This window comes from Triticum urartu, chromosome 7A (assembly GCF_056163025.1).
Source record: "Triticum urartu cultivar PI428250 chromosome 7A, HENAU_Tu73, whole genome shotgun sequence".
NCBI classification, from domain to species: Eukaryota; Viridiplantae; Streptophyta; class Magnoliopsida; order Poales; family Poaceae; genus Triticum; species Triticum urartu.
This window is the reverse complement of record NC_141879.1, coordinates 57,738,282-57,765,217: the sequence shown is the minus strand read 5'-3', so window position 1 is coordinate 57,765,217 and position 26,936 is coordinate 57,738,282. Positions and strand designations below refer to the sequence as shown.

The window sequence follows — 26,936 nt, the reverse complement described above, 5'->3', positions numbered from 1 at the left end:
CTTTCCGGTGAACTGGCAATGGCGATCTCTCCTTTTTTTTTCTTTCTTTAAGTTCGCATCCATCGATTCAAGTTAAGTCAACCACGATTTTAATATGCAACCACTGGTTCAACACACGGAATGATGCATGCATGCTTACCTACTCACTAAAATACTCCCTCCGGTTAATTTTAGTCTGTATATAAGTTTGTCCAAAGTTAACGTATCTCTATTTTGACCAAACATTTAGAAAAAAGTATCACCATTCACAATGCCAAATTAATATTATTAGATTCGTTATGAAATGTAGTTCTATAATATATATATATATATATATATATATATATATATATATATATATATATATGGTATTGTAGATGTTGATATTTTTTAATATAAATTTGGTCAAACTTTTCAATGTTTGACTTGATATAAATATAATACACGGAGTAAAAATGACTAGAGGGAGTGCAATTAACTCAAAGAGTTATATGTACGACAAATAGGGCAGCAACATGTTCAAGTTCCGTCGTCATTAATCATGTGTCACTATACTTTTACACTTTAGCTACTTCTTAGTCGCCTGAATTTAGAATTTGGGTCAGTCAAATTTTGCATGAAAAAAAGGAACAACCGAGGAAAGGAAAGAGCTCGCCGGAGAAGCACTTTTGGTCTACCTTCGGATGACAGGCAACCCCGGTATCTATCTTAGGATGGCAGACGACCCCATTATCTATATTAGGGTTGTGGAGGTGGTGATGGTGTGTGTGTGTGTGTTGGGGGGGGGGGGGGGGTTAGAAGGATGATCAGCGGCGGCGGCGACACAATCGTGGGCGACAGTTGAGGGGAGGGTGCGGCGGCGAGGCTGGCACAGGAGCGCCACCGACCGCATGCGATGGTGACGGGTGGTTCGGCCGGTGGTACATTGGGTGGTTGAAAGAAGAAGAACGTGGGGAGCTGAAGGTCGAAGAAGGAATTCTGATTGCTAGTTTTGCATCGGATAGCTGAAACGAAACAACTGGCCCAAATTGGATTTTCAGCTGACTTACCCTTAGCCAATCCCATACTTTTAGATGTCTCCTATACAGGTGTGGTTATGTCTCAATCGACTGAGACTTAACCAAATCTCAGTCAAATGACATAGTATAAGAAGAAGAAACAACAAACTGGAAAGAAAAAACTTGTATGAATCTTTATACAAAATCAAAGGAATATAACATCGACTGAGACATAATAAAATCTTTATGCAAAACTGTTCCTATACATGTCAGCTAGCGGAAGATGAACGTTTGAGAACCAGTGAACTATATATGAACTGCACGGATCGTACATAGTGCATACAATAGTCAGATCGGCGAACGTTTCAAACGGGATAACCCTGAAGCAATTAATTAGCTGGCATCTTTCGTCACTGATTTAGATGTTGCGAGTGTATATATAGTATACCGACCAGCGGAGCGGCAACGCTTGTCTCACAACAACAACAACACAACATGGCCGCTTCTGTGGAGCTCGATGAGCTTGCTCGGACGCCCCGCGTGGAGGAAGAGGCGTCGGACGACGAGGAGGAGCACGAGGAGTGGAGGGAGCTGTACGGCTCGCAGCTGCAGCTGGAGGTGGAGCCGCCGGTGCGCGACGTGCGGGACGAGGGCACGGCGGACGCGTGGACGGAGCGCAACCCGTCGCTCATCCGCCTCACCGGCAAGCACCCCTTCAACTGCGAGCCGCCGCTGGCGCGCCTCATGCACCACGGCTTCATCACCCCCGCGCCGCTGCACTACGTGCGGAACCACGGCCCCGTGCCCCGCGGCGACTGGTCCACCTGGACCGTCGAGGTCTCCGGCCTCGTCACCCGGCCCGCGCGGTTCACCATGGACGAGCTGGTCCGGGAGTTCCCCGCCGCGGAGCTCCCTGTCACTCTCGTCTGCGCCGGCAACCGCCGCAAGGAACAGAACATGATGCGGCAGACGGCCGGGTTCAACTGGGGCGCCGCGGGCGTGTCCACCTCCGTGTGGCGCGGAGCGCGCCTCCGCGACGTCCTGCGCCGGTGCGGCATCAAGAAGGGCCGCCGCGCAGCGCTCCACGTGTGCTTCGTGGGCGCGGAGGACCTCCCCGGCGGCGGCGGCGGCGCCAAGTACGGCACCAGCGTCACGCGCGAGTGGGCGCTGGACCCTTCCAGGGACATCATGCTCGCCTACGCGCAGAACGGCGAGCCGCTGCTGCCGGACCACGGCTTCCCGGTGCGCGTCATCATCCCGGGCTGCATCGGCGGCCGCATGGTCAAGTGGCTCACGCGCATCGTCGTCACCGGCGCCGAGTCCGACAACTACTACCACTTCAAGGACAACCGCGTCCTGCCGTCGCACGTCGACGCCGAGCTCGCCGACGCGCAGGCGTGGTGGTACAAGCCGGAGTACATCATCAACGAGCTCAACACGAACTCGGTGATCACCACGCCCGGGCACGACGAGATCCTTCCCATCAACGCCTTCACCACGCAGCGCGCCTACACCATGAAAGGATACGCCTACGCCGGTGAGTCGTCCGTGCACCATTCATGCCTTTGACATCTTATTAGATATTGATATTTCTTTCTATAAACTTGTTAGAGATGTTTGACTTCTCAGTTCCAATTCGAGAATGGGGATATTACACATATTCTTGAAGATTAGATAATCATAATACCTTTATACCTGTTAGCTAGTGAGATTGACTATCTTCTTGAAATTCTTCATCCATATTGAGCTGGCATATAGGACATCCTATCTATCTAAAAGAGTGATCCCACCAATTATCTCAACGCGGTGTACTTCCACGTCATCAAAACTATGATAGTCGTTACATTTACTAGTTTGATCCACTAACATCTGTCCAATCTATACATGGGAATCATATACCATGCAACATGCATTAGTATTGTAAGAAGGCTTAAATCACACTGTATTTAATTGTGACAAACACAACTTTTCATGTTAAGATTTATTTTTCTTATGCGGAAATTTCTCATATTTTTTTAAATCATAAGGACCAAATTAGTACACACTATTTAGAAATTATATATCCAATTCCGCTGCAACACGCGTGGAATCGTATAGTCTGTATAGATGATACTCCATCATTCCAAAACATTTGAAGTTCTAACTTTGTCCTAAATCAAACATCTTCTTTGACGAAGTTTGTAGCAAAATTTATCACGGACCGGGAAGGGAATCTAGTTTCTAAATAAGGGAATCTAATCTAAGAGTATATAAGGTGTATAGATTAAAAATTAAAGTCAAATGTTTTTATGTTTGACTAAGTTTAGAGCAAAATATACCAAGTTATTAGCATACAATACCAAATAAACAAAATATAAAAATAAATTTAGTAATCAATCTAATGACACTGATTTGACATCTTAGATATTGATATTTCTCTCTATAAACTTGTTAGAGATGTTTGACTTTTCAGTTCCAATTCGAGAATGAGAATATTATGCATATTGTTGAGATTAGATAATCATAATACTTGTATACCTGTAAGTGAGATTGACTAGCTATCTTCTTGAAATTCTTCAACCATATTGAGCTGGCATAAGATATTCTATTTACCTAAGAGAGTGATCCCACTACTAATTAGCTCAACACGTGTACTTTCAAGTCATGAAAACTACGATAGTTGTTAGATTTATTAGTTTGATCCACTCTCATCCATCCAATCCATGCATGAGAATCATATACCATGCAACATGCAATTGTGTATTCTAAGCAAGTTTTAAATCACAATGCATTTAATTGTGATAATCACAGCTTTTCATGTTAAGATTTATTTTTCTTATGCAGAATTTTCTCATATTATTTAAATCGTAAGGACATAATTAGTAACAATATTTAAAAATAAAATGTCAAATTCCTGCTGCAACACGCGGAGAATCGTATACTCTATATAGAAGATACCCAGTTGTTCCATAATATTTGAAGTTCTATAGCTTTATCCCAAGTCAAACATCTTTTGGGTTTGACCAGGCTTATAGCAAAATTTATCGATATCCATGACTTTCCATATATATTGTATGAAAATAGATTTTATGATGAATCTAATGAAACCAGTTTGGTGTTGTCGATACTTTTCCGTAGACTTGGTCAAACTTCAAAAAGTTCAACTTAGGATAAATATGAAAGTTCAAATAATTTTAAACTAATGAAGTATAATAAAATTGATAAACCTTATATTTTCGAACTAAATGAACCTTCATTAGCATCCATCCAATCTATTCATCCTCACTAATATATTGATCTCAACATACAAACATGCTACCTCACCATCCAATTATGAATGAGATAAGTCTCACCTCAACATGCAATCATGCTTTCAACCACGCATGAGATTTTTTTTAATTATTATTCTACTTATATTCAATAAAAATTGCTACAACTACACATAATCGAATATAGCAAGTCATACTACTACGTATTAAGAACCAGGTGTGTTGTTAAGTAGTCTTTCTTGTGAGTGTAATTAATCATATTTCTCACAACTCTTTTTCTTGTTGTTGCGTCTTAAAGGTGGTGGCAAGAAGATCATAAGAGTGGAGGTGACGCTGGACGGGGGCGAGACATGGATGTTGTGCACGCTCGACATCCCGGAGAAACCCAACAAATATGGCAGGTACTGGTGCTGGTGCTTCTGGTCCGTCGATGTCGAGGTCCTCGATCTCCTCGGCGCCAAGGAGGTGGCGGTGCGCGCCTGGGACCAGGCGCAGAACACCCAGCCCGAGAAGCTCATATGGAACCTCATGGTGCGTACCCTGCATTCACATGTGTGATGTATCCGTCCATGGCGTCCTGGCATTTGCAAATGCGATTGATTCGAGTGTGACATGATTGCAGGGGATGATGAACAACTGCTGGTTCAAGGTGAAGGTGAACGTGTGCCGGCCGCACAAGAGGGAGATCGGTCTGGTGTTCGAGCACCCGACGCAGCCAGCCAACCAGACGGGCGGGTGGATGGCGCGGCAGAAGCACATGGAGACCGCTGCACCGGGGCTCAAGCGGAGCACGTCCACGCCCTTCATTCACACCACCGACGACAAGCAGTTCACCATGTCCGAGGTGCGCAAGCACGGGTCGCAGGACTCGGCATGGATCGTCGTCCACGGACACGTCTACGACTGCACCGCCTTCCTCAAGGACCATCCGGGCGGTGCCGACAGCATCCTCATCAACGCCGGCACGGACTGCACCGAGGAGTTCGACGCCATCCACTCCGACAAGGCAAAGTCGCTCCTCGACACGCACCGCATTGGCCAACTCATCACCACTGGCGCTGGCTATAACTCTGACAACTCCGTCCATGGAGGCTCCTCTCTCGCCCCTATCCGCGAGGCTACCAAGGCCGCCGCCGCACCCATCGCGCTCTCAAGCCCGCGTGAGAAGATCCGCTGCCGCTTCGTCGACAAGAAGGAGCTCTCCCGTGACGTCCGACTGTTCCGCTTCGCGCTGCCGTCCTCCGACCAGGTGCTCGGCCTACCAGTCGGCAAGCACATCTTCGTGTGCGCCAACATCGGGGGGAAGCTGTGCATGCGCCCGTACACGCCAACGAGCATGGTCGACGAGGTCGGCCAGTTCGAGCTCCTGGTCAAGGTGTACTTCAAGAACGAGCACCCCAAGTTCCCCGACGGTGGGCTCATGACACAGTACCTGGAATCGCTTCAGGTAGGCAGCTCCCACATCGAGGTCAAGGGGCCTCTCGGCCAAGTGGAGTACACCGGCCGCGGCAGCTTCATGATCGGCGGCAAGCAGCGGCGAGCGCGACGCCTGGCAATGATCTGCGGCGGGAGCGGGATCACGCCCATGTACCAGGTGATCCAGGCCGTGCTCCGCGACCAGCCGGAGGACAAGACGGAGATGCACCTTGTGTACGCGAACCGGACGGAGGACGACATCCTGCTGCGCGACGAGCTGGACCGGTGGGCGGCGGAGCACCCGGACAAGCTCAAGGTGTGGTACGTGGTAGACCAGGTGAAACGGCCGGAGGAAGGCTGGAAGTTCAGCGTCGGGCATGTGAGGGAGGACATTCTACGCGCGCACGTGCCGGAGGGCGGCGACGACACCTTCGCGCTCGCTTGCGGGCCGCCGCCCATGATCAAGTTCGCCATCACGCCCAACCTGGAGAAGATGAAGTACGACATGGCCAATTCTTTCATCTCGTTCTAATCTAGCTTCTGCGACGACGCGTCTGGATGTATATACCTGTTATATACATAAGAGAACTAAGGCCCTGTTTGATTCATAAGTCCTAGACTTTTTTTAGTCCCAAATCCCTAAAAAGTTCATATCTATTTAGTTCCTGGGACTTAACATGGACTAAAAAGACCATATTACAACTATAAGTCCCTATAAATCCCTTCTTGAGAGTCTTATTTCATAAGTCCCAAATGCCCACTTTAAATCACTATAAATCCCTCCTGTTTGATTTAGATGGGACTTATAAGGACTTTAATTCCCAGAAAACAAAGACCCTCTAAAGCGGTCGAATGGTTAGGTGGCCAGTGATACTCTCAGCCAATCAAAGATTAAGCTCCAACTATAATACTTTAGTATCTCATTAATGTGGATTATCCATTCAATTGAAGAACACGTTTTTGTCGATGCCATGATGCCCGTGATGACTTGGTCAATCTTCAAGCTCTGCAACTTTGACTCATCTTTCATAGGTGTTCTGTGAGTATGTGAAGTGTGGTGGGATGAGATGTGTCTGCGTTGTAACCAATGTTTCTAAAAAGTAGCGAACCAATCTGTGATTGGATGGTTAGAGGGACTGTGGTATCCCTAGTCCACCAGGGTTCAAATCCTGGTGCTCGCATTTATTTCTGGATTTATTTCAGAATTTCCGGCGATGCGCATTCAGTGGGAGGAGACGTTCCCGTCGACGACGAGGCGCCTACGGCGACTTCGTAAATTTAAAGATGATATGCCGGCTCAGTCTTTCGAAGGTGCTCATAGGGGTAGGGTGTGCGTGTGTGCGTTCATAGAGATGAGTGTATGCGTGTGTATATGAATGCTTGTGTCTGTACTAATGTTAAAAAAAAGTTTCTGAAAAGTTAGAAATAAACAAAGAGTAATATATTGTGTACATATGAGCCGGACACACCAGCGAGGGCTCCCAAAGCCAAACATGTCAACCTAGAACAAGCGGCGGCCAATTCCTGGCAGTATTGTGAGCATCCATATTAGTCTCTCTTTCTTCATGCTTAAGCACTTTTGTTTTAAGAGATGGGGTTTCCCACCTTATTTTGTTATTATTTTAGGTCAACCCCATTTTATGAAACTAGATGATATTCTCGCACATTGTTGCGGGACTATTTTGCAATATATTTCTATGTGATTCATTGTATGAAACATGAATATTTAAAGTAATAATATAAAAAGCTAAAACTAAAAATACATATAATTTATTTATGTTTGATTACTATGTAGTTGTAAATATTTTATTAAATATACATAGCATAATAGAATGGAAATATTCATGTATATTTGCATGTTGAGATGCGTCTGTTTTTCATGCATGTCATGATAAAGTGGCATGCTTGCATGTTGAGAGATATATGATAGTGAGGATAGGTCTTTTCTCATGCATGTTGTGCGATGATGTGGCATGCTTGTATGTTGAGATAAATAGTTAATGGAACTAGTTTTTTAGATATAAAAGATGAGGCAACGCCAAAACACACATCACTGTTCGCAGCGTTCGGGCTAAGCCAAAGTACCTGAGCCAGAAAAGGTCCCCACAATATGCAGCAAATACATGATGTTCCCCTGTCTCCGCCACTGGGCCGCCTACATGCATCCTTTTTACTGCGTGAAGCTTTTTACTTGCCCAGATAAGATCATGTTTCAATCTGACCTTTTTTTAATAAATGGTATGGATCATTTTTTAAACAACACATGAATATTTTTTACATTTTAAAATATTTTATAAAAACTCACGAACATATTCGAAATGTGTAAGTTTGTTTTAGATGACATGAATAATTTTCGAATGGTACAAAGCATTATTTTTTAAAATCATGCAAACATTTTTTACATTATATAATCATATTTTAAAATAGCACCACCATATTTTGAAATGGGTCAATATTTTCTTTTTATGGTAGGGCCATTTTTTTAACAATGCACAAACATTTAAAAAAATATCATGAATATTTTTTTAAATGTGTAAACAAAACTAAAGATGATGAACATTTTTCTTTCAAATGTACTACTCCCTCCGATCAATATTAGTTGTCACAGATTTAGTATAATTTGTATTAAATCTGCGACAATTAGTTGTCACTGATTTCTCTGGCCAAACTGAACATAGAGGAACCCCTCAAAAAAAAAAACTGAACAGAGAGGCTCGTGGTCATGGCCTCCTGCCGCCGCTCGCCGTCACCACTTGCCGGTCTGGAGCGCGTTGGTCACGGAAAACAGGACCGCTCTCCATCGACCCGCATTGTGCAGTTTCGGGCCGCCGGCATCCCTCCATAGGATCCATGATGACAATTGACAAACCCTAACCAATATGTGGTCTGATTGCGTTTGTCTCAAAAAAAAAAATTGTGGTCTGATTGCGTAAACCGCCCCAAAGAGATACGTACGTGTATATATATAAAGAGAGCAGCCAACCTTTTCCCCAAGCGCGTAACCCTAGCCGGGACCGGGAGGGCATTATCCGCAATCCACTGCAGACGGGCGAACTGCCGATGTTCCTTCCCGGCTAAGCCGCGCCACCCTTCCCGGCTAAGCTCGACGCACGGAATCAGCTAGGATAGTTTGCGCGATGTGAGTCTCTTCTATTTCCTCATGACCAGTCTCTTCCCTTCCCTTCTACGTATACTGTTTTTATCTGTCAATCGCAGATTCGCAGTCCACCCCCCTCTAATCACAGCAACAATTAAGTTGATATACCAGCTGTTTGGATTTGGATTTCTAAGTTACCTTTTAAACAACTCTTTGATTCTCGATGTATGCAACACTGTGATTTTTGCAATCATATTATCTCAGATTTGGTTTTCGACCTATGCAACACTGTGATTTTGGGAGTATTTAACAAAAAACTACCACATTTCGCGAAACTGCGTCTATAAACTACCACTTTATAAATTTGTGCTGAAAACTACCACTTTTTGACTAATCTTTAACTAAAAACTACCATGTCGGGAAAGCGACCGATTCACCTCTTATAAATGCCTTTTTGACAAGATGGGCCCACCTGTCAGCATCAATCTTCCTCCTCCTCCTCCTCCTCCTCTCTCTCTGGCATTTCCTCGAACACCACATATGCATTCCGCGCTCTTCTCCATTGCGACGCCCCGGTGAAGCACCTCTCCGGCGCTAGCCTCCCAGTCGATGGCGTACACGAGGTGCAAAGGCGGGGGCGTCGGTCGGCAGGGCCGAGCGGGGGGTGGCCAGGCCCTGGCACGATGGCGGCCGCCATGGCCGAGGCGGCAGGCGGCTCGGCTAGGAGGGAAGGCGGCGCAGGTGGCGGGGCTCGCCGGCCGGCGGGGCAGAGCGGCGGGTGACGCGGGCTGGGCGGAGCGGCGGGTGGCGCGAGCGGCGGATGGCGCACACGCTCGCGGAGGACGGCGGCTACGCGCACGGCTGCGCACGCACACAAGCTAGCATGCAAAAGCCAGCACAGTGCACGCGAGGCTACGGCTGCATGCTAGCACGCCCGCAACGCTCCATTGGCCGGCTAGCTAGCACACGGCGCTGGCTTCGACCGATGGATGGCGCAGGTAGCGTTGCTTGCTGGCCGGCAGTGGGGGCGGGCACGGTGCGTGGCTCGCGTGCATCTCCCGCGCGGCACAGCCTGGGAGTTGACCACTGTGCCATGTCAGCGCCTACGTGTGGGCCAGCCCTGTCATAATCATGTTTAATTTCAGCAAACTACCATGAGGCAGAAATTAGTGTTTTTGGGAAAATTAGTCAAAAAGTGATAATTTTCGGCACAAATTTGTAAAGTGGTAGTTTGTAGCCACGGTTTCATGAAATGTGGTAGTTTTTTGTTAAATACTCTGATTTTGGCAAGCATATTATCTCAGATATATGTATGTGCTGTGTTTCAGGACTGCAAAAACCAGTAGGAAGGCAGCAACAGTGGCAAGTGGTCTGGGGTGAGGGCAACCGAAGCTGCGATGAAGAAGTGGAAAGGTAAGTCATTGACCGATATATGAGCTTTCTTGCTGCTGATTTTTTCACCGATTTCTTCTAAATGTTACTATGTTAGTTGCTTGCTAGAGTACTGATGATCTAGTGGTTTATCATGCATGTTCTTTAATTAGTTCAGAAAGCTATCATAGAGCAGGCTCGAGCTAAGGAACAGTTCTTCAGGGAAAAGGAACCTGACCGACATGTTACTCCATTCAAACCCACAAAATTTGGTGGCTGCGTCCAGGAAATTTCAGATTCGCATTTCAGCCACAGTGTTGTCTCAATTGCTCTGCTCCAGGGTGATTATTCTGCTTATTCTCTCCAAATTCATATTCATTCATCTTACTGATTTTAGTCGTGATCTTAATTTGTATGGGCGAAAAGATAGTATTCGCATGCTCCGGAACAGCCGTACGACACTGGAACAATATAATACAAGCACCCCATACAGTGTTTGTGACTAGCTCACGTTTGGTGGTGGAATTTGAGAATAACAGAACCAGAGATGATGATTTTGTGGTTAGTGCAACTTACTGTTTTCCTCTGCTATGAAATGATCGATGATTCATCATCATTCTGTAGTAATGTTGTACTGAGGCTTTCCTCACTACAGGTTCAAATCCGTCGTCCTGATGGTACAACAATCCATGGGTTGTTGGGGTTATGGGATGAAAAAAAAATGGAAATTGCTATCGTCACGGCCTTCAACACCCGACATCTCTACCTTGTGGATACATGTGGCCCTCTGGATCTGCACCGAGACGACACACATAAGCTTAATCTATCTGCAGCTGGTCGTGACTTCGACGGCACTTTGATGAGCATAAAATGCAGTGATCCTCATTTCAAAGATGGCATTGGGTTTTGTGAATGTGGTATCACAGAGGTATAGCCTTGATTTTTGTCTGGCAGTTTTGCATGTTATCTGTGAATGTTTCCTTTGCAGTCCCTGTCTCTTTTACTAGGCTGGACTTGGAGGGCCAGTTATACTATTTAATGGCGGTGAAGGGCGCATTGCTGGCGTGATAACTATAAGTTGTGTCAAGGCGGTTTCTTGTTCATACCAATGGAGCTACTTCATGAACGGTTGCAGCAATTTGAGATACCCAGGTATTATCTTCTGGCTAGTAAGAGCAATTCCAAATGAAGCTACTTCATGAACGGTTGCAGCAATTTGAGATACCCAGGTATTATCTTCTGACTAGTAAGAGCAATTCCAATGGGGCGACCCATTTCGTCCGCGGCCGTCCGTTTGGGTCGGCGCGGACAGAAAAGGCGGCCCAACGCGCCGACTCAAACGGACGCGTATCTGTTTTTTGTCCGCGGGCGACCCATTCCCGGTCCATTTTTGAGCCTGATTTGCGTCGGCGCGGACACGCGACGGACGCGCGCTTACTCGTCTACTCCTGTCTTCGGGCCCGCTCGTCTGTGGCACATTGGCCTTCCCTCCCCCCAGCCAACAAGCAACCCCTGCCCCCGCCTCCTCCGTCACCGACGCCGCCGCTCATTTTGCCGGCGACTCTTCCAGCTGCCGCCGCCTCCACATCCGCCCAGCAACGCCGCCGCTGCCCTCAGTCGCCCGCCGCCGCCGTTTTGCCGCCGGGGAGCAAGCTGGTTCCCCGCCGCTATTTCCCCCATGCCCAGCCGCCCCGCGACCAAGAAGACGCCTCGCCGCCCCAGCCACAGACGACCGACACGCTCGTCGGACGCCGTCACCCTCGTCGGACGCCGGCCGGGCAGCTAGCTGGTCTGTGGGCGCCGCGTCTCCCCTCGCCAGCCGTCTCCTTCTTCGACGCCCGCAAGCTGTTCGACAGTTTGCCAAGGTACGAAAATGGACTCCGCCGACGAGTTCTTTTTCCACAATTTCCTTTGCGACTCCGACGATTCGTCCGACGACGAGGAGGAGATATTGGCTGCTGTGTTGGTCCATCACCACCTCAACAACCAGCGGCCGTTATTCCGTGGCTCCATTCCGAGCCACCTTCCGGCGTTGAATCGTAACCGGGAGAGCGGGCATTTCCTTCTCTGGAAGGACTACTTTGATACAACAAACCCGTTGTTCAAACATCACAAATTCCGCCGCCGGTTCCGTATGAGTAGGCATGTTTTCAACCGTATTAGAGAGGGAGTGGTCGGCTATGATGACTACTTCGAGTGCAAAGAGGATGCCGTCGGCAAGATTGGTTTCTCCTCTTATCAGAAATGCATTGCCGCCATCCGAATGTTTGCATACGGAGTGCCCGGTGATCTCATTGACGAGTACGTCCGTATGAGCGAGTCTACATGCCTAGAGTCCCTGTATAAGTTCTGCAAGGCTGTGATTGCTGTGTTTGGCCCTGAGTACTTGAGAGAGCCGACAGCTGAAGATACAACCCGTTTGTTGGCGATGAATGCTAGCAGGGACTTCCCGGGGATGCTTGGCAGCATAGACTGCATGCACTAGGAGTGGAAGAACTGCCCTTCTGCTTGGCAAGGGCAGTATAAGGGACATGTCAGGGCTTGCACTGTCATACTAGAGGCCGTGGCGTCTCAAGATCTCTGGATATGGCACTCTTTCTTTGGCATGGCTGGATCACACAATGATATCAACGTGCTTCAGCGCTCGCCGGTGTTTGCTAGGCTTGCCGAAGGCAACAGCCCACTGGTGAACTTTATTGTCAACAGCCACACCTACGATAAAGGGTATTATCTGGGTGACGGTATCTATCCTCAATGGACCACTATTGTCAAGACAATACCCAACCTTGTCGGAGAGAAAAGGAAAAGATTTGCCCAAGAGCAAGAGAGTGCTAGAAAGGATGTCGAGCGTACCTTTGGTGTTTTGCAATCTCGATGGGGCATCGTTCAGTATCCTGCTAATACTTGGAGCACGCAGAAACTATGAGAGGTGATGACTGCTTGTGTGATCATGCACAACATGATCGTAGAAGACGAGCGCCCGAAACGTCTGTACGATCAAGGCTTTCAGTTTCAGGGTGAGAATGTTGTGCCTGAGCATGGAGTAGCGGCAACATTTGAGCAGTTCACTAAGTTTTATGAAGGCATGCGTGATTGAGAAACTCATGTGCAACTGCAAAATGATTTGGTTGAGCATATGTGGACTCATGTTGGCAACCAATAGATGTATCTTTTTTATTCGTTTTGCAAAACTATGTGAAACATTTTTATTTTATTTGGCCTGTAAACTATACTATTTATTTGGGCGGACTATTTTGTTTGTTAAATTTTCATTTCACCATATGTGAGAATGCAATGCAAAATTGGGTGGCCAGCCGGCCACGCCTGCACATATGGGTCGGCGCGTTCGGCGCGCTGCCGACCCATATGAAAAACAGGGCGGACGCCGGGCGGCCGGCCGGTCCAAACGGACAAAAAGCGGACGAAATCGCCGTCCGTTTAGGTCGGTCCGTTGGAGTTGCTCTAAGTATTTATGAGTCACTAGCGTAATGTCCATATGTTGCTACGAAGCCATAAACAGATGAGTAGTTAGGTCACTGGCTTAATAGATTGTTGAAAGACGTTGGTATATGACATTTAAAAGAGAATGAGATACAATTACAGATGTTGTGGTAGGCGTTAGAGAATCTTAAGGAATTATTGTAGGTCCTTTCCAAGAATTTAAGTGAAGCAGTAGCAACAACAACAACAAAATCTTGGGGTATGCTAGAGTCATGGTTCTGGCACATGGATAGCCAACTTCCACGTACCGCTGTCCATTGCTAGTTCTTTGGGATATTCCAGTCCTTCAGATCTCTTTATATGGACTCCTCGCATGTTAAGTTTGATCCACCGGACCTCTATTGACATTATTAGCTTGCTTTAACCGTCCTCTATGCGCCGGTGCTTCTGCAAGCATGCGTTGTGTAGCCCACATAATCTCAGACAACGTTGGATAGATTTAGGTTTATCTTGAAGGTAGCATTTCAAATTTTGAAAACAGGCCTATTGTTGCTCTGGAGTTACAATTCTCTCTCTCTCTCTCTCTCTCTTCACAAATATAAGATGTTCTAACTTTTTTTCAGAATAGGATATGTATAGACATGTTCTAGTGTGTTTGTTCACTCATTTCAATTCGTATATAATCCATATTGAAGTATCCAATACATGCTATATTTGTGAACGGATGGAATGTATTGGAAGAATTGTTTGGGAGAGAAATTTGAACCAAGAGCATAATTTTGAGGTAGTCTCATTTCTGCATTTTCCATTTGTGCCTTTTACAAGAGTTCTGATCTCACACGAAGTAAAAGTACATTTGTTGATTTACCTCTTTTGAGAAGTTACTAGTCCACATGAGGATAGGAGTGCATTTGTTTATTTATGAATGTTGTTCGTCCCACATGTGAACTCGCCACCAACTCCAACCTTTATACGTGTCCATGATTTGCTTATCTATAGAAGTTCCAAATACCCCTCTTGTTCCGCTCGAATTTAATGTTCTTGCTTCAATGTTGAAGCTTGGGCATTTGCCTAAATGAAGAAGAGCATGAGCATTTCGTTCAGGTGGGAGTCAAGAACAATGCCACTCATTTTTGTGCTATCTCAATCCTCGTTTTTTGCTGATTATTTATAAGTTGATGTTCAAGTCTTTTTTATACATGTTTCCTTTCATACAGTTTGGTGTATATCTACTTCATTTGCTTGTAGTAAACATGTTTAATTGCAGTAATACTACCCAGTTCCGTGAATATTCCTTGCCTCAGGGTGCATCCTGCGTTGTCCCTTCAGGTTTGAATTATCATGCAAGTCATCATTCTAAATGTTACATGTGGGCCATTAATTGACTATGTGAATGCTATCTTAATTAGTATAATCTAACACTCTTATCAATCATCTTATTGCATCAGGATTTAAGGTCAGATCTAAGATGCTAGATTCTTTGGGCTACCCCCTACCACCACCGCTTGTGTTTGAGTGTAAGTCGTAGTCTTATATTGCTTTCTTCTCCCTTGTGCTTATTTATTTCCAATTTATGTACTTGTTTCCTAATTAACTAGGTAATGGGCGATTAGTTGGTACGTTCGAAGAAAGGTTTGGTGAAGTTCACTGCTGGAAAGGGTATCGTTTCGACATCTACGCCAACTATGAGAAGCCTCTCTGGAAGCAACTTGAAAAAAAGTTGTTGAACGTGTATGTAGAAGTGCTGTCTCAGTTGCTTCATTCAATGGTAACCACACGAGGTGTTTTGCTTGCACAGGTTTGCTTATAACTATTGAGGATCGCATGTTTGTCCTTACTTCGGCCAGTCTGGTCAGAACTGGTGATGCTGAAGACAACATTGATCCGGACTTGATGGTGAGTTGTTGATCCTACTCAGTTTTCTTCGCCTTTTAAGTTTGGTGATGCTTAATTAGTTGAGCTTTATAAACTCTATTTTTTGCAGATTAACGTGTTTCTCCTGCCAGAACAATCAGTGGTGGGGAAACTAGAATTTTACCATCAAGATTACAACATTGCCGTTGTCGGTATCGTGGATAATCTCACTGATGTTTGTCCACAAGATATCTTCGGAGTCACAAAGTCATCTAAATCTGATGTGGTAGCTATTGGGCGTACAACTAGAGAAAATGATGGGTTATTGATGGCCTCAAAGGGTAACACGAAATGTATAAGTACAAGAAACAGGGATTTGGGTTCAAAACTTGATTGCAAAGATCTCAAACTGTCAACTTGCCAAATCAAGAAGGTACAGTGATTTTTTTCCTGGCATCCTTTACGTGGAACCTGTGTAGATAGTTAATCTATTTGAGTTGTATCTTCAGTTTATTGATAATAATGAGGTGCTAGCTAGATTTACCACTGCAGCTTCTTCTTGTAACTTTATGGGCCTTATTTTTGTTAGAATAAATCCGAGGCATACCGTCGATCATTCGAGGACCAAGCAATCATACGAGCACGACACCGAGATTTGTTAACAAGGTTCACCGATATGGCTACATCCTCGGGGCATGACTACGGGCGCTCCTCCCCATGACACCGCTACAATACCGCACTCCGGCCGCCCGGGCGCCGGCACACGCCGCCGGCTCCCCCGCGTGCCCGTGCTATTATGTTGGCATAGGTTACATCGTGTGTCTACCCCGATATATATGAGAGGCTTAGGATACAAGTGTCCTATTAGGACACAACTCCTATTCTTTCTACACACAGTCCAAAACCAAGTCTAACTGTAACCTACCTTGTACAATAATATTCGACACAATTCTAACAAACTCCACCTTGGCGAATATTCTCCACCACCTTGAATTCATTCATGCGTCGAACCTCCATATACATTGGACTTGAGATACGCCATGAGCATCGCTACTACTTCCAGACTCCATGTAACTCCACCTGCAACTGTAGTCCCTTCTCGTCTTCTTCACAGTCAACCCTCGAGCAAAATTAAGTTCCTCATTACTCTACTTTGTGCTTCCAACTTTCGGAGAATCCGTTCAACACCATCACACACCGATCACTGTCCGCGTGAAAATGAACAACTCACATATTGGATGCCACATATAAGAGTTATCTGAACTCAATACCACCGCTCTTTCTTGACCGTCTATCTGAAACTTGAAGGAATTTCACCATCGCCTTGTGTCACTCTGAGTCAAATTCACAATTGTCTCACCCTTTTCCCCGGATAGTCTCTGACATGTCCCACAGCTATAGCACTCCACCTCCTTCTGTACTTGTCACCCGCACTTTGCCATGTGCACCGAACACCACAGAATATACGGCCATGTACTCTCTTCGCTTTTGACAATTTCAGACTTTCCGTCACTTTCACAGATTCTCCATGGTCAACTCCTGTCCATCAACTAGCACCGATAGACCCAGTCACCAACTTGAATCCGGTACTCGTCAACACTGCTTCAGCACCCCTGCACACTTTGTCTAACAACGTATCAGACCACCGGTGCCCTGGCCTGTCGCTGTGTCCCGTGCATACCGCACGCCTTGCCGCTATCACTGCGTCGAGCCTCTGCTGTCCTGGTCGAGTCTCCCGGGTAGCTAGCCCCCACTGCCTCAACCCTCACTGCAGAGAACCATCGATCATCACCGACCGATGCCGAGTATCACGTCTCCTTCAGACCACTGGTACCCAGTCCAATCCACGTGTCTCTCGCTATCCCGCTGAAATAGGCTTCGATTCTCCGATATCTTACACCGTAGCCCCTCCATCAGCACAGAGTGAAGTCTTCCGTTAGACTCCAGCTCCACCTTCAACATGACTCCATGTAGCTGGCCGTGCTACCCCGCGCCCTGTCGATTTCAAGCTCTCATGTGTACACTTCCTTGAATCAACCCCGCGCCATAGTCTTGTCGAAGCCGCACAGGCCCTCGGGCCTGCACCACGTGTTTCCACGCCCCAGAAGTCGGCCACCACCAGCATCACGCTCCTATGTCGTTGTTGCTGAAATCATCGCCATCTTCTGCGTTGACCGACATCCCCGTCGATCCGTCAGACAGTCCAGTCCGACCCAGCCGAAATTATCCGACTGCAACCATGCTCCATCCTGCGTCGTGTCCGCCCGCAAATCCGTGCATTGCTTGACGCCCTGTGTATGCATGATACTGCCACGACGTGCTCCAGACTCTGCCCGAGCCGTGTATGCACGCTGCCATCGCCGCACATGTCCATCTTCATCGACTTGCATCCTATCAAATCTTTCATGGACTTGTGACCGCGCCTTATTTTTTCGTAGCATGCACCGCTGCCATCCTGTACATACATGTACATGTACCAAGCAAAGATAGCCCATCGGAGAATTCCTCTAGTAGCCTTCCTGTGCACAAAATCAAAAGTTCAATTACCCTTGCTCATGTGCAGCCCCAAACCTTCTCCATCCTGCTCTTTGGCTTGCTCCCGATGAATAGCTACACACACGATACCTGACGCCCTTATTTTCCTTTAACAAATCTCAGGCAGCCACGAGTCAAACTCACGATCTGCTTCCATACGCAACCCGCTCGCTCACGCAGCTCGTAGCACTTGCCATTAGCCGGCTCCGCCTCGGCCTTTCTTACTGGGCCTTGGCAGCCAGCGCCGCCCCGGCCGCCCCACTTGGGCCACGCCTTAGGCCCCGCTGGCCCTACCTGCTGGCTGCTGGACGGCCTGTGCCACTGCCGTGTGCCACGCCTGGTTGCATCCCGGGCTCCCAGCGTAACCCTGCCGCCACCATCATGAACAGATCGATCCCATCGCTCATGAAGATGCCGTTCCCATGTACACGCTACCCGAGCCTCCAGTCCGATCGAAATCCTACGAGTTCCACGCTGACGCATCTATGTGCTTCTCACGCCCGATCAATCCGCCGCTGCCTCACGCCGCCACGCGCGGCTGTCCTGCCGCGACTTCGATCGATCTCACCAAGAACTGTTGCTGCGATTGTCTGCTGCTTTCGATTGCTATTCCACCGCTACCGATCCCGCCGATGCCCTCGATCGCCTCGTGACGAACAAAAACCAGCATACGGCTTGACCTCCTCTAAATCAACAATTCCCGCCTCATCGAACCTTCCTCTGATACCACTTTGTTAGAATAAATCCGAGGCATACCGTCAATCATCCGAGGACCAAGCAATCATACGAGCATGACACCGAGATTTGTTAACGAGGTTCACCGATATGGCTACATCCCCGGGGCATGACTACAGGCGCTCCTCCCCATGACACCGCTACAATACCGCACTCCGGCCGCCCGGGCGCCGGCACACGCCGCCGGCTCCCCCGCGTGCCCGTGCTATTATGTTGGCATAGGTTACATCGTGTGTCTACCCCCGATATATATGAGAGGCTTAGGATACAAGTGTCCTATTAGGACACAACTCCTATTCTTTCTACACACAGTCCAAAACCAAGTCCAACTGTAACCTACCTTGTACAATAATATTCGACACAATTCTAACAATTTTTGTATTAGGTTGGGATTGGAGGGCCCCTTATTTGTCTTGATGATGGGAGTTTTGTTGGCATGAACTTCTATGATGAAAGTGGAACAACTCCTTACCTGCCAAGGATGTAACGCCCCGTGACCGATGTGCCAGGTGTCGTCCAGTTATTCGCTGTTGTTGCCATGTCATTCGCTTGCGTGTTGCATCTTTTTTCATGTCATCATGTGCATTGCATCATCATGTTTTCAAAACTTGCATTCGTCCGGGTTCTCCTAGTTCTCCCCGTTGTCCGTTCTGAGCCCAGACACACTTGCACGCGCCCGCGGCATGTCCAAAATATTATTTTATAAGTGGCCGGAAAATGTTCTCGGATTGGGTTGAAAGTTGGCAAGTGGTCTTGTTATAGTGTAGGTAGACCGCCTGCCAAGTTTCATCGCATTCGGAGTTCGTTTGATGCCCCAACGGATAACTATAGCGGCATTATAGTCGGTCTAACGTCGGACGTTTTCGGTCTCCGGAAACAGTCGCCGGGCCTCTCCTCTTCTCTCTTCTCAGACCTTTGCCTTCTGCACTACCTCTCACCTCCAGGCCCTACCTAACCTCTCTCGTCAGCTCGCGGACCTCCTACCGCGCGCGTCCGAAATCTGTCCCGGACCCGACCCGGACTGTCGCCACCGTTGTGTCCGGATCATCCCCAAACATCTACTAAACGTCACCGTTTTCGTATTTGGACTTCCTAGCTATTTTATTCGCGATCGTCCGATTGTGATCGGAGGGTCCTTTTAGCCCCTGACCAAAAATCCACTTACTATATATACGGACCCAACCCTAGAAACTAGGACATTTGTCCTCCCTAGCCGCCGCCACCTACAGGCTTCCCCCTCCTAGGATCAGCCGCCGCCGCCATCTATCAAATCCATCCATCCACAGCGCCACCCTCCTCCTCGTTTTCAAAACCAGGCCAATCACCTCGCATTCGATCCACCCATCCCACTAACCGGAGCCTCTCCTATGCTCGATCCCGAGGGGTTCAGGAGCAGCTCGTCCCGCCGACCACCTGTGCCGTACCACCCCTCTCTTTCCTGCCTCCCATTCCATCTTCCTGTTCTTCTCTCTCTCACCTCCCTTCTCTGACCCGTCGCAGGTTCGCCATGGGCGCCCGATGGAGCACTGCTGCAGGGAACCTCGTCAAAAACCACCGGATCCGACGGGCCTCCGCTGCCCTTGACCGTTCCTGCCGGATTCCACCGGCTGGGCCCCGTCCCCGACCACCTGTGCCGTCGCCTGCGCCCGGTTCCTCTCGCGCCGTCGCCTTGCGACGCCCTGCCCACGCCAAGTCCCAGCGCCACTCCATCTGCATCGCGCTAGGTCGCTGCCGTCGTCCTGCTCCAAGGCCAAGCACGGCCCGCTCGATCCTCTGCTTCGTGACCTGCTTCACCTCCCCTTGGTCCAGATCCGCGCCAAGGCCCAGCTCGCCTTGATTCGTCTCCACGCGCAGACCAACGCCGCGCCCTGCTTCCTCTAGATCGAAAGACAAGCGCCGCTCTAGTCGACGCGGCGTCCGCATCGCTGACCTCGTCCACACAGGTGGGCCGGCCTCCGCTCCAACTGCGACCCAGGACCGCTTCCAGTCGGGCCAGATCCGCGCCGCCCCTTCCAGCCTACCTCTTCACCGAACTGGGCCTCAGCCCATGGTGAGCGCCCCAGCAGCCTGCAGATTCGGCCCGTGATGTTTTTTTTCAGTTCAGGAGGCTTTTCCTAATATTCCAGAGAAGACCTGTTTTGCAGAAAAGTCCCTAGAGTTCATGCATTTAATAACTCATGAACCGTGCATCGGATTAAAATTATTTATATATGAAACTTGCTTAGAATTGCATCTAGTTTCATAATATGTCATTTTCATCCATGTTTAAAATGTTTAAAATGCTGTTTGGTTAAATTTGCTCCTATGCCATGCTAAAATGGTTTAATTCATAACTAAATAACCGTAACTCGGAATTTAATAATCTTTATATGTAAATGGGGTAGAAAAATGCCTAGTTTAACTTGGTTCACTTACTTTGCATGTTTAATAACTCTAAAATTATGATTAGGGCAGAACAGTACCAAACCTTAAAATATGCATATGAGGATTTACCGGAATTATTGTTCGTTGCTTCCGGCCTCATTTAAACTTGACTAGATAGGTAGTTTTACTTTGCTTCACCCTCTTTCCATGTTTAACAACATTTAATATTGTTGGGTACATAAACAAGATCGAACTAAATAACTTGTTGTGGTGTTTCGTCAATATGCAACTCGTTGCATATTGAGCTCCACTTAACTTGTAGTATTGTTTGTTGCACTTTTCCATGCCATGCCTCATTAAACCGGACATGCATCATAATTGTTTGTGCATCATGCCATGCTTATGTGGGGGTTGTTTACTATGTTGTTTGCTTCTTTCCGGTGTGCTTCTTCGGGTTGTATCCGGTAACGTCGTGTTGTGAGGATTCATTCGACAACGTCCGTTTGTCTTCTTCAGGGACCCGTTCTTCTTCCTTGCGGGATTTCAGGCAAGATGAACATACCCTCGAAATCACTTCTATCTTTGCTTGCTAGTTGCTCGCTCTTTTGCTATGCCTATGCTGTGATACCTACCACTTGCTTATCATGCCTCCCATATTGTTGAACCAAGCCTCTAACCCACCTTGTCCTAGCAAACCGTTGATTGGCTATGTTACCGCTTTGCTCAGCCCCTCTTATAGCGTTGTTAGTTGCAGGTGAAGATTGAAGTTTTGTTCCTTGTTGGAACATGGAGATGTTGTTCCTGGTTGGAACATGTTTACTTGTTGGGATATCACAATATATCTTATTTAATTAATGCATCTATATACTTGGTAAAGGGTGGAAGACTCGGCCTTATGCCTGGTGTTTTGTTCCACTCTTGCCGCCCTAGTTTCCGTCATATCGGTGTTATGTTCCCGGATTTTGCGTTCCTTACGCGATTGGGTTATAATGGGAACCCCTTGACAATTCGCCTTGAATAAAACTCCTCCAGCAAGGCCCAACATTGGTTTTACCATTTGCCACCTAGCCTTTTCTTTCCCTTGAGTCGGCCGGCTCAAGGGTCATCTTATTTTAACCCCCCCGGGCCAGTGCTTCTCTAAGTGTTGGTCCAACTGAGCGATGTCCGAGGCTACCAGGGGCAACTCTGGGCTGGCTTACCCGACGTCTTGCTCATCCGGTGTGCCCTGAGAACGAGATATGTGCAGCTCCTATCGGGATTTGTCGGCACATCTGGGTGGCTTTGCTGGTCTTGTTTTACCATTGTTGAAATGTCTTGTAACCGGGATTCCGAGTCTAATCGGGTCTTCCCGCTAGAAGGTCTATTCCTTCGTTGACCGTGAGAGCTTGTCATGGGCTAAGTTGGGACACCCCTGCAGGGTTTTGAACTTTCGAAAGCCGTGCCCACGGTTATGGGCAGATGGGAATTTGTTAACGTCCGGTTGTAGAAAACCTGAAGTTGACCTTAATTAAAATGTATCAACCGTGTGTGTAACCATGATGGTCTCTTTCCGGCGGAGTTCGGGAAGTGAACACGGTGTTGGAGTTATGCTTGACGTAGGTTGTTTTAGGATCACTTCTTGATCATACTTTTATCGACCGTGCTTTGCCTTCTCTTCTCGCTCTCATTTGCGTAGGTTAGCCCATACATGCTAGTCGCTTGCTGTAGCTCCACCTCATACCTTTTACCTTACCCATAAGCTTAAATAGTCTTGATCACGAGGGTGCGAGATTGCTGAGTCCCTGTGGCTCACAGATACTTCCAAAACCAGTTTGCAGGTGCCGATGTTACAGAGCAGGTGACGCAACCAAGCTCAAGGAGGAGCTCGATGAAGATCTTGTCCTTTCTGTTGTTTCGTTCTAGTTGATCAGTAGTGGAGCCCAGTTGGGGTCGATCGGGGACCTTTGTCGCTTTTGGGGTTCTTCTTTTATTTTGGTTCCGTAGTCGGACCATGAGTGTATTTGGATGATGTAATGTTTTATTCATGTAATTGTGTGAAGTGGCGATTGTAAGCCAACTATGTATCTCTTTCCCTTATGTATTACATGGGTTGTGTGAAGATTACTTCACTTGCGACATTGCTTTCAATGCGGTTATGCCTCTAAGTCGTGCTTCGACACGTAGGAGATATAGCCGCATCGAGGGCGTTACAAAGGAGCAGTATTCTAAAAGTTTTAAAGAGAGGGCGTAGTCTTCTGTCACAAGGGTAAACTTTTTTTCTCTTGATGCTGATTGGCAGACATGTGTATCCCACAAACTTTCATTGACAAATATATGTTGGACGACAGAAAATTGCTCCCTCCCATTATGCTGGACACAAAGAGGAGTAATGCTACAAAGAGGAACCGGTAAAGCTTTCTATTTCTCAATGCCACTTGTTTGTGATAGCATACTGTTTATTCGACAATGGACATATATTGAAAAGATTATATTGAATGTCAGGTGGCATGTACCCAAGCCATATTGGTTCCTTGCTGGTCAAGTTGATGTTCTAGGCCAGCTTGTTGGGAAAGTTCCCATGTAAACGTCAAGCTGCTGTGTTGGAGTGCTCTATACGAATTTAGTCCATTTTGTCCGACGCAAACATTATATAATTTATTAAGAGGCATGTGCAATTTATTATGTTTTGTCAAAAAAGTTTTTTATGGTATTTGTTTAGTATGTCTATCGCTGTCAAGTATCTAATCATGAATGGAAGTGTTGGATCTGTATTTTCTACGATATATGAGTTTGTTTTATGCTCCCGCAGATCTGGAAAATCGCAATTCTTTGATTTTTTTTACTAGTAGCTTGGACCATTTGCACTTATAAGAGCACCTTCAACATCCTCTACTAGTTGATACATCATCGCATGAGGGTCTATTAGGAGAGGTTTTATTTTTTAAAAGAAGGAAACACCTTCGGCCTCTGCATCGAGTAACACACACAGCCTTTCATTGATTATTTCAAAGTTCATGATCCGAAGTAGCTGGCTCCATGAGATAAGTTTGACACCCTCTCCACATCAGATACTCTCTGCAACCAGCTTCCTATTTGGTGCTGTTGCTAAGTCTCCGCCATCAAGGGATTTGTCTGCCTATATTAGGCCCATCATCTCACAGGCTTCTCTGAAGGTCGAGCAAAGCCTTACATTTACACTTCTCAAATCCTCAAATGAAGTGAAACCTCTAGCATGACCGAGAAACACACTCATGAAGTACCACTAGCAGAAAAATGCTTAGACACCACTTTATTGGTGGCGCACTAGTTTCAATCAACGCCACCATTATTTCATCCAGATCCAACAGAGTTTCAGGATATTGGAGACTGTAGAAAAATGTCATGACATTTTACAGAGTCGTTGTACACTCAATTATGCACAATCCCACAAAAGGAACCGTCAAAACAACGCTCAAGGCTCGAGGAGGCGGGGACGACCAAAACTAATCTGTTGTCCAAAAAATTCTGCACGATCGAGCAAGGGCAAAGTTGACGTTGAGCCCCCAAGCTTCATGGGAAAAAATTTCCATGATCTCGGTTGAAATCGAAGTTGATGTTTGAGTATGACACCCATCGATATCTGACAATCTGGCATGGGGCATGGTCCTCGACCTGGCCGAGGCGACCAGTAGAGTAGGCGACGAACGAGATCCCGCTGAAGACGAAGATCTGGCCCGGTACGAAGGTCATGCTGGTCCCGATCTGCTCGCCGATCTTGATCTCTCTGTGACTATGTAGCGGGACCTGAATAGGCCACCAATGGCAGTCAATTACCACAGATCTCTGGTAGGGAGTCCCGAGCTAGTAGCCTTGGGACGATGGTAACAGAGACACAAATTTTTATCCAGGTTTGGGCTATCCTAAGGGATAAAACCCTAAGTTCTGCTTTTGTTGTATTAATTTAGGGTGGAGTACAAAGTACATGTGATCAAACTCGAGATCATTGTGTGTAGATCTGATGATCTAAATTGTCATGATCTATCGACCATCCTACCCTTGGTTTATATAAGTTACCAGAGGCATAGGATTACAAGAGTCCTAGTCGATTATGTCAGTGGAGAGGAGTCCTCCACGGATACTGAGCCCTTGTCTTGAACGACAAGGCTTCTTGATTTTCCTTGTAGATTGCCATGGGCCATCCAAAGTGACATCCAAAGTGGCCTAGGATGGAGCCGACAATGGGGTCCTCAGCCTAACCCATCAGGCGGGAACCAACATGGTGAGAGCCCACCTAGCTAGGAGAATGTCACCCGGGGCCATTCCTATTTGCCACCCAAGAGCAACAAAAAGAAGCGGCTTCGCTGAAGGCACCCACCCCGATGCCTCAGTTTGCGCTGGCCCACGGTCCGATTTCAGTGTTTCTTCTCTTTTTATGTATCTATCTATTTTATTTTATCTTTTTATTTGTTTTTATCACATTTTCAGAAAATGCTCAAAGTTCCAAAATTTGTTCACGATTCCAAAAATAATATTCGCGGGTTTCAAATTTTTTTCGTAATTCAAAAACTGTTCAGATTTTCAATATTGTTCAGTTTTTCAAAAAATCACATTTATAAAATTTGTTCACAATTCAATAAGTGACTTCAGAATTCTATTTTTTTCTTGGTTCCAAAAAGTGCTCACACCTTTGAAAAAAAATGTTCATATTTCAAAAAAATTGGCGTTTTTCAAATTTTGTCACTTCTTAAAATTTGTTCACAATTCAAAAAATTGTTCAAAATTCGAAATTTGTTTGCAATTTTTAAAAAATGATCATGTTTTTTAAAAAAATCATGTTTTTCAAAATTTGTTCACAACTCAAAAAAAAAATGGAATTCAAAGCCTTTTTTGGGTGAAAACTGACTAAAAACCAAAGGAAAAAAAAATAGAAAATCTGTCACGGAACAAGTGAGCTGCCCATTTGCACTGCCCTTCAGCGAAAGTTCCCTTGTATGATGCCTACAGACGTCTTAGGAGCTCTCCTCACCCAGGGTATTTTTCCCTTGCAGATACCTAACACGTCTACGTGCCACAGATGATGATGTATCCGCTATTCACGGAGTCCAAAGCTTTCAAAAGTTTCTCAAGACGTGTCACGCGTGTATAGGTTGTAGATATTGATAGGTGCATAGCGGGTGTATAGTGGTGTGTGGTGTAGTCTCTTTTTTTTTTGTGAAGAATGTGTGTGCTGTGCGTCTGGTCAATGCCTACAACTTGTATCACACGACTAAATTTTTTAATGAAACTTTACACATACTTGAAGAACATGTGTTTGCATTTGTAAAAAAATGATAATCTTTGAAACTTTTAAACATAGCTGTTTTTTTTTCCTATTTTAGAGTTTCGTCGAAAAGGAATATCAAATGGAGTCCAAACGGAATGAAACCTTCGGGAGTGTTATTTTTGGAACAAACGTGATCCAGGAGACTTAGAGTGGACGTCAAGAATCAATCGAGGAGGCCACGAGGCAGGGGGGTGCGCCCACCCCCCCTGGGCGCACCCTCCACCCTCGTGGGCCCCTCATTGCTCCACCGACCTACTTCTTCCTCCTATATATATCCATGTACCCCGCAAACATCCAGGAGCACCACGAAAACCTAATTCCACCGCCGCAACCTTCTGTACCCAAGAGATCTCATCTAGGGGCCTTTTCCGGAGCTCCGCCGGAGGGGGCATTGATCACGGAGGGCCTCTACAACAACTCCATGGCCCCTCCGATAATGTGTGAGTAGTTTACTTCAGACATTCGGGTCCATAGCTAGTAGCTAGATGACTTCTTCTCTCTCTTTGGATCTCAATACAAAGTTCTCCCCGATTCTCTTGGAGATCTATTCGATGTAATCTTCTTTTGCGGTGTATTTGTCGAGATCCGATGAATTGTGGGTTTATGATCAAGTTTAT

At 46.7% G+C, this 26,936-nt stretch overlaps 1 protein-coding gene and 2 pseudogenes across 1 annotated transcript; all 3 read left to right on the top strand.

Annotated features, from left to right (window-relative positions):
• The first annotated feature begins 1,375 nt into the window (after nt 1–1,375).
• Nucleotides 1,376–6,292, top strand: LOC125521818 (nitrate reductase [NADH]). Its single transcript, XM_048686881.2, has 3 exons — nt 1,376–2,514; nt 4,524–4,756; nt 4,848–6,292. Exons 1-3 carry the CDS (start codon nt 1,473–1,475, stop codon nt 6,171–6,173), a joined length of 2,601 nt encoding a protein of 866 aa, XP_048542838.2. The 5' UTR covers nt 1,376–1,472; the 3' UTR covers nt 6,174–6,292.
• A 3,936-nt stretch (nt 6,293–10,228) lies between these two features.
• Nucleotides 10,229–23,601, top strand: LOC147957708 (uncharacterized; annotated as a pseudogene).
• LOC147957709 (uncharacterized) lies at nt 11,741–13,272 on the top strand (annotated as a pseudogene).
• Nucleotides 23,602–26,936: the final 3,335 nt, after the last annotated feature.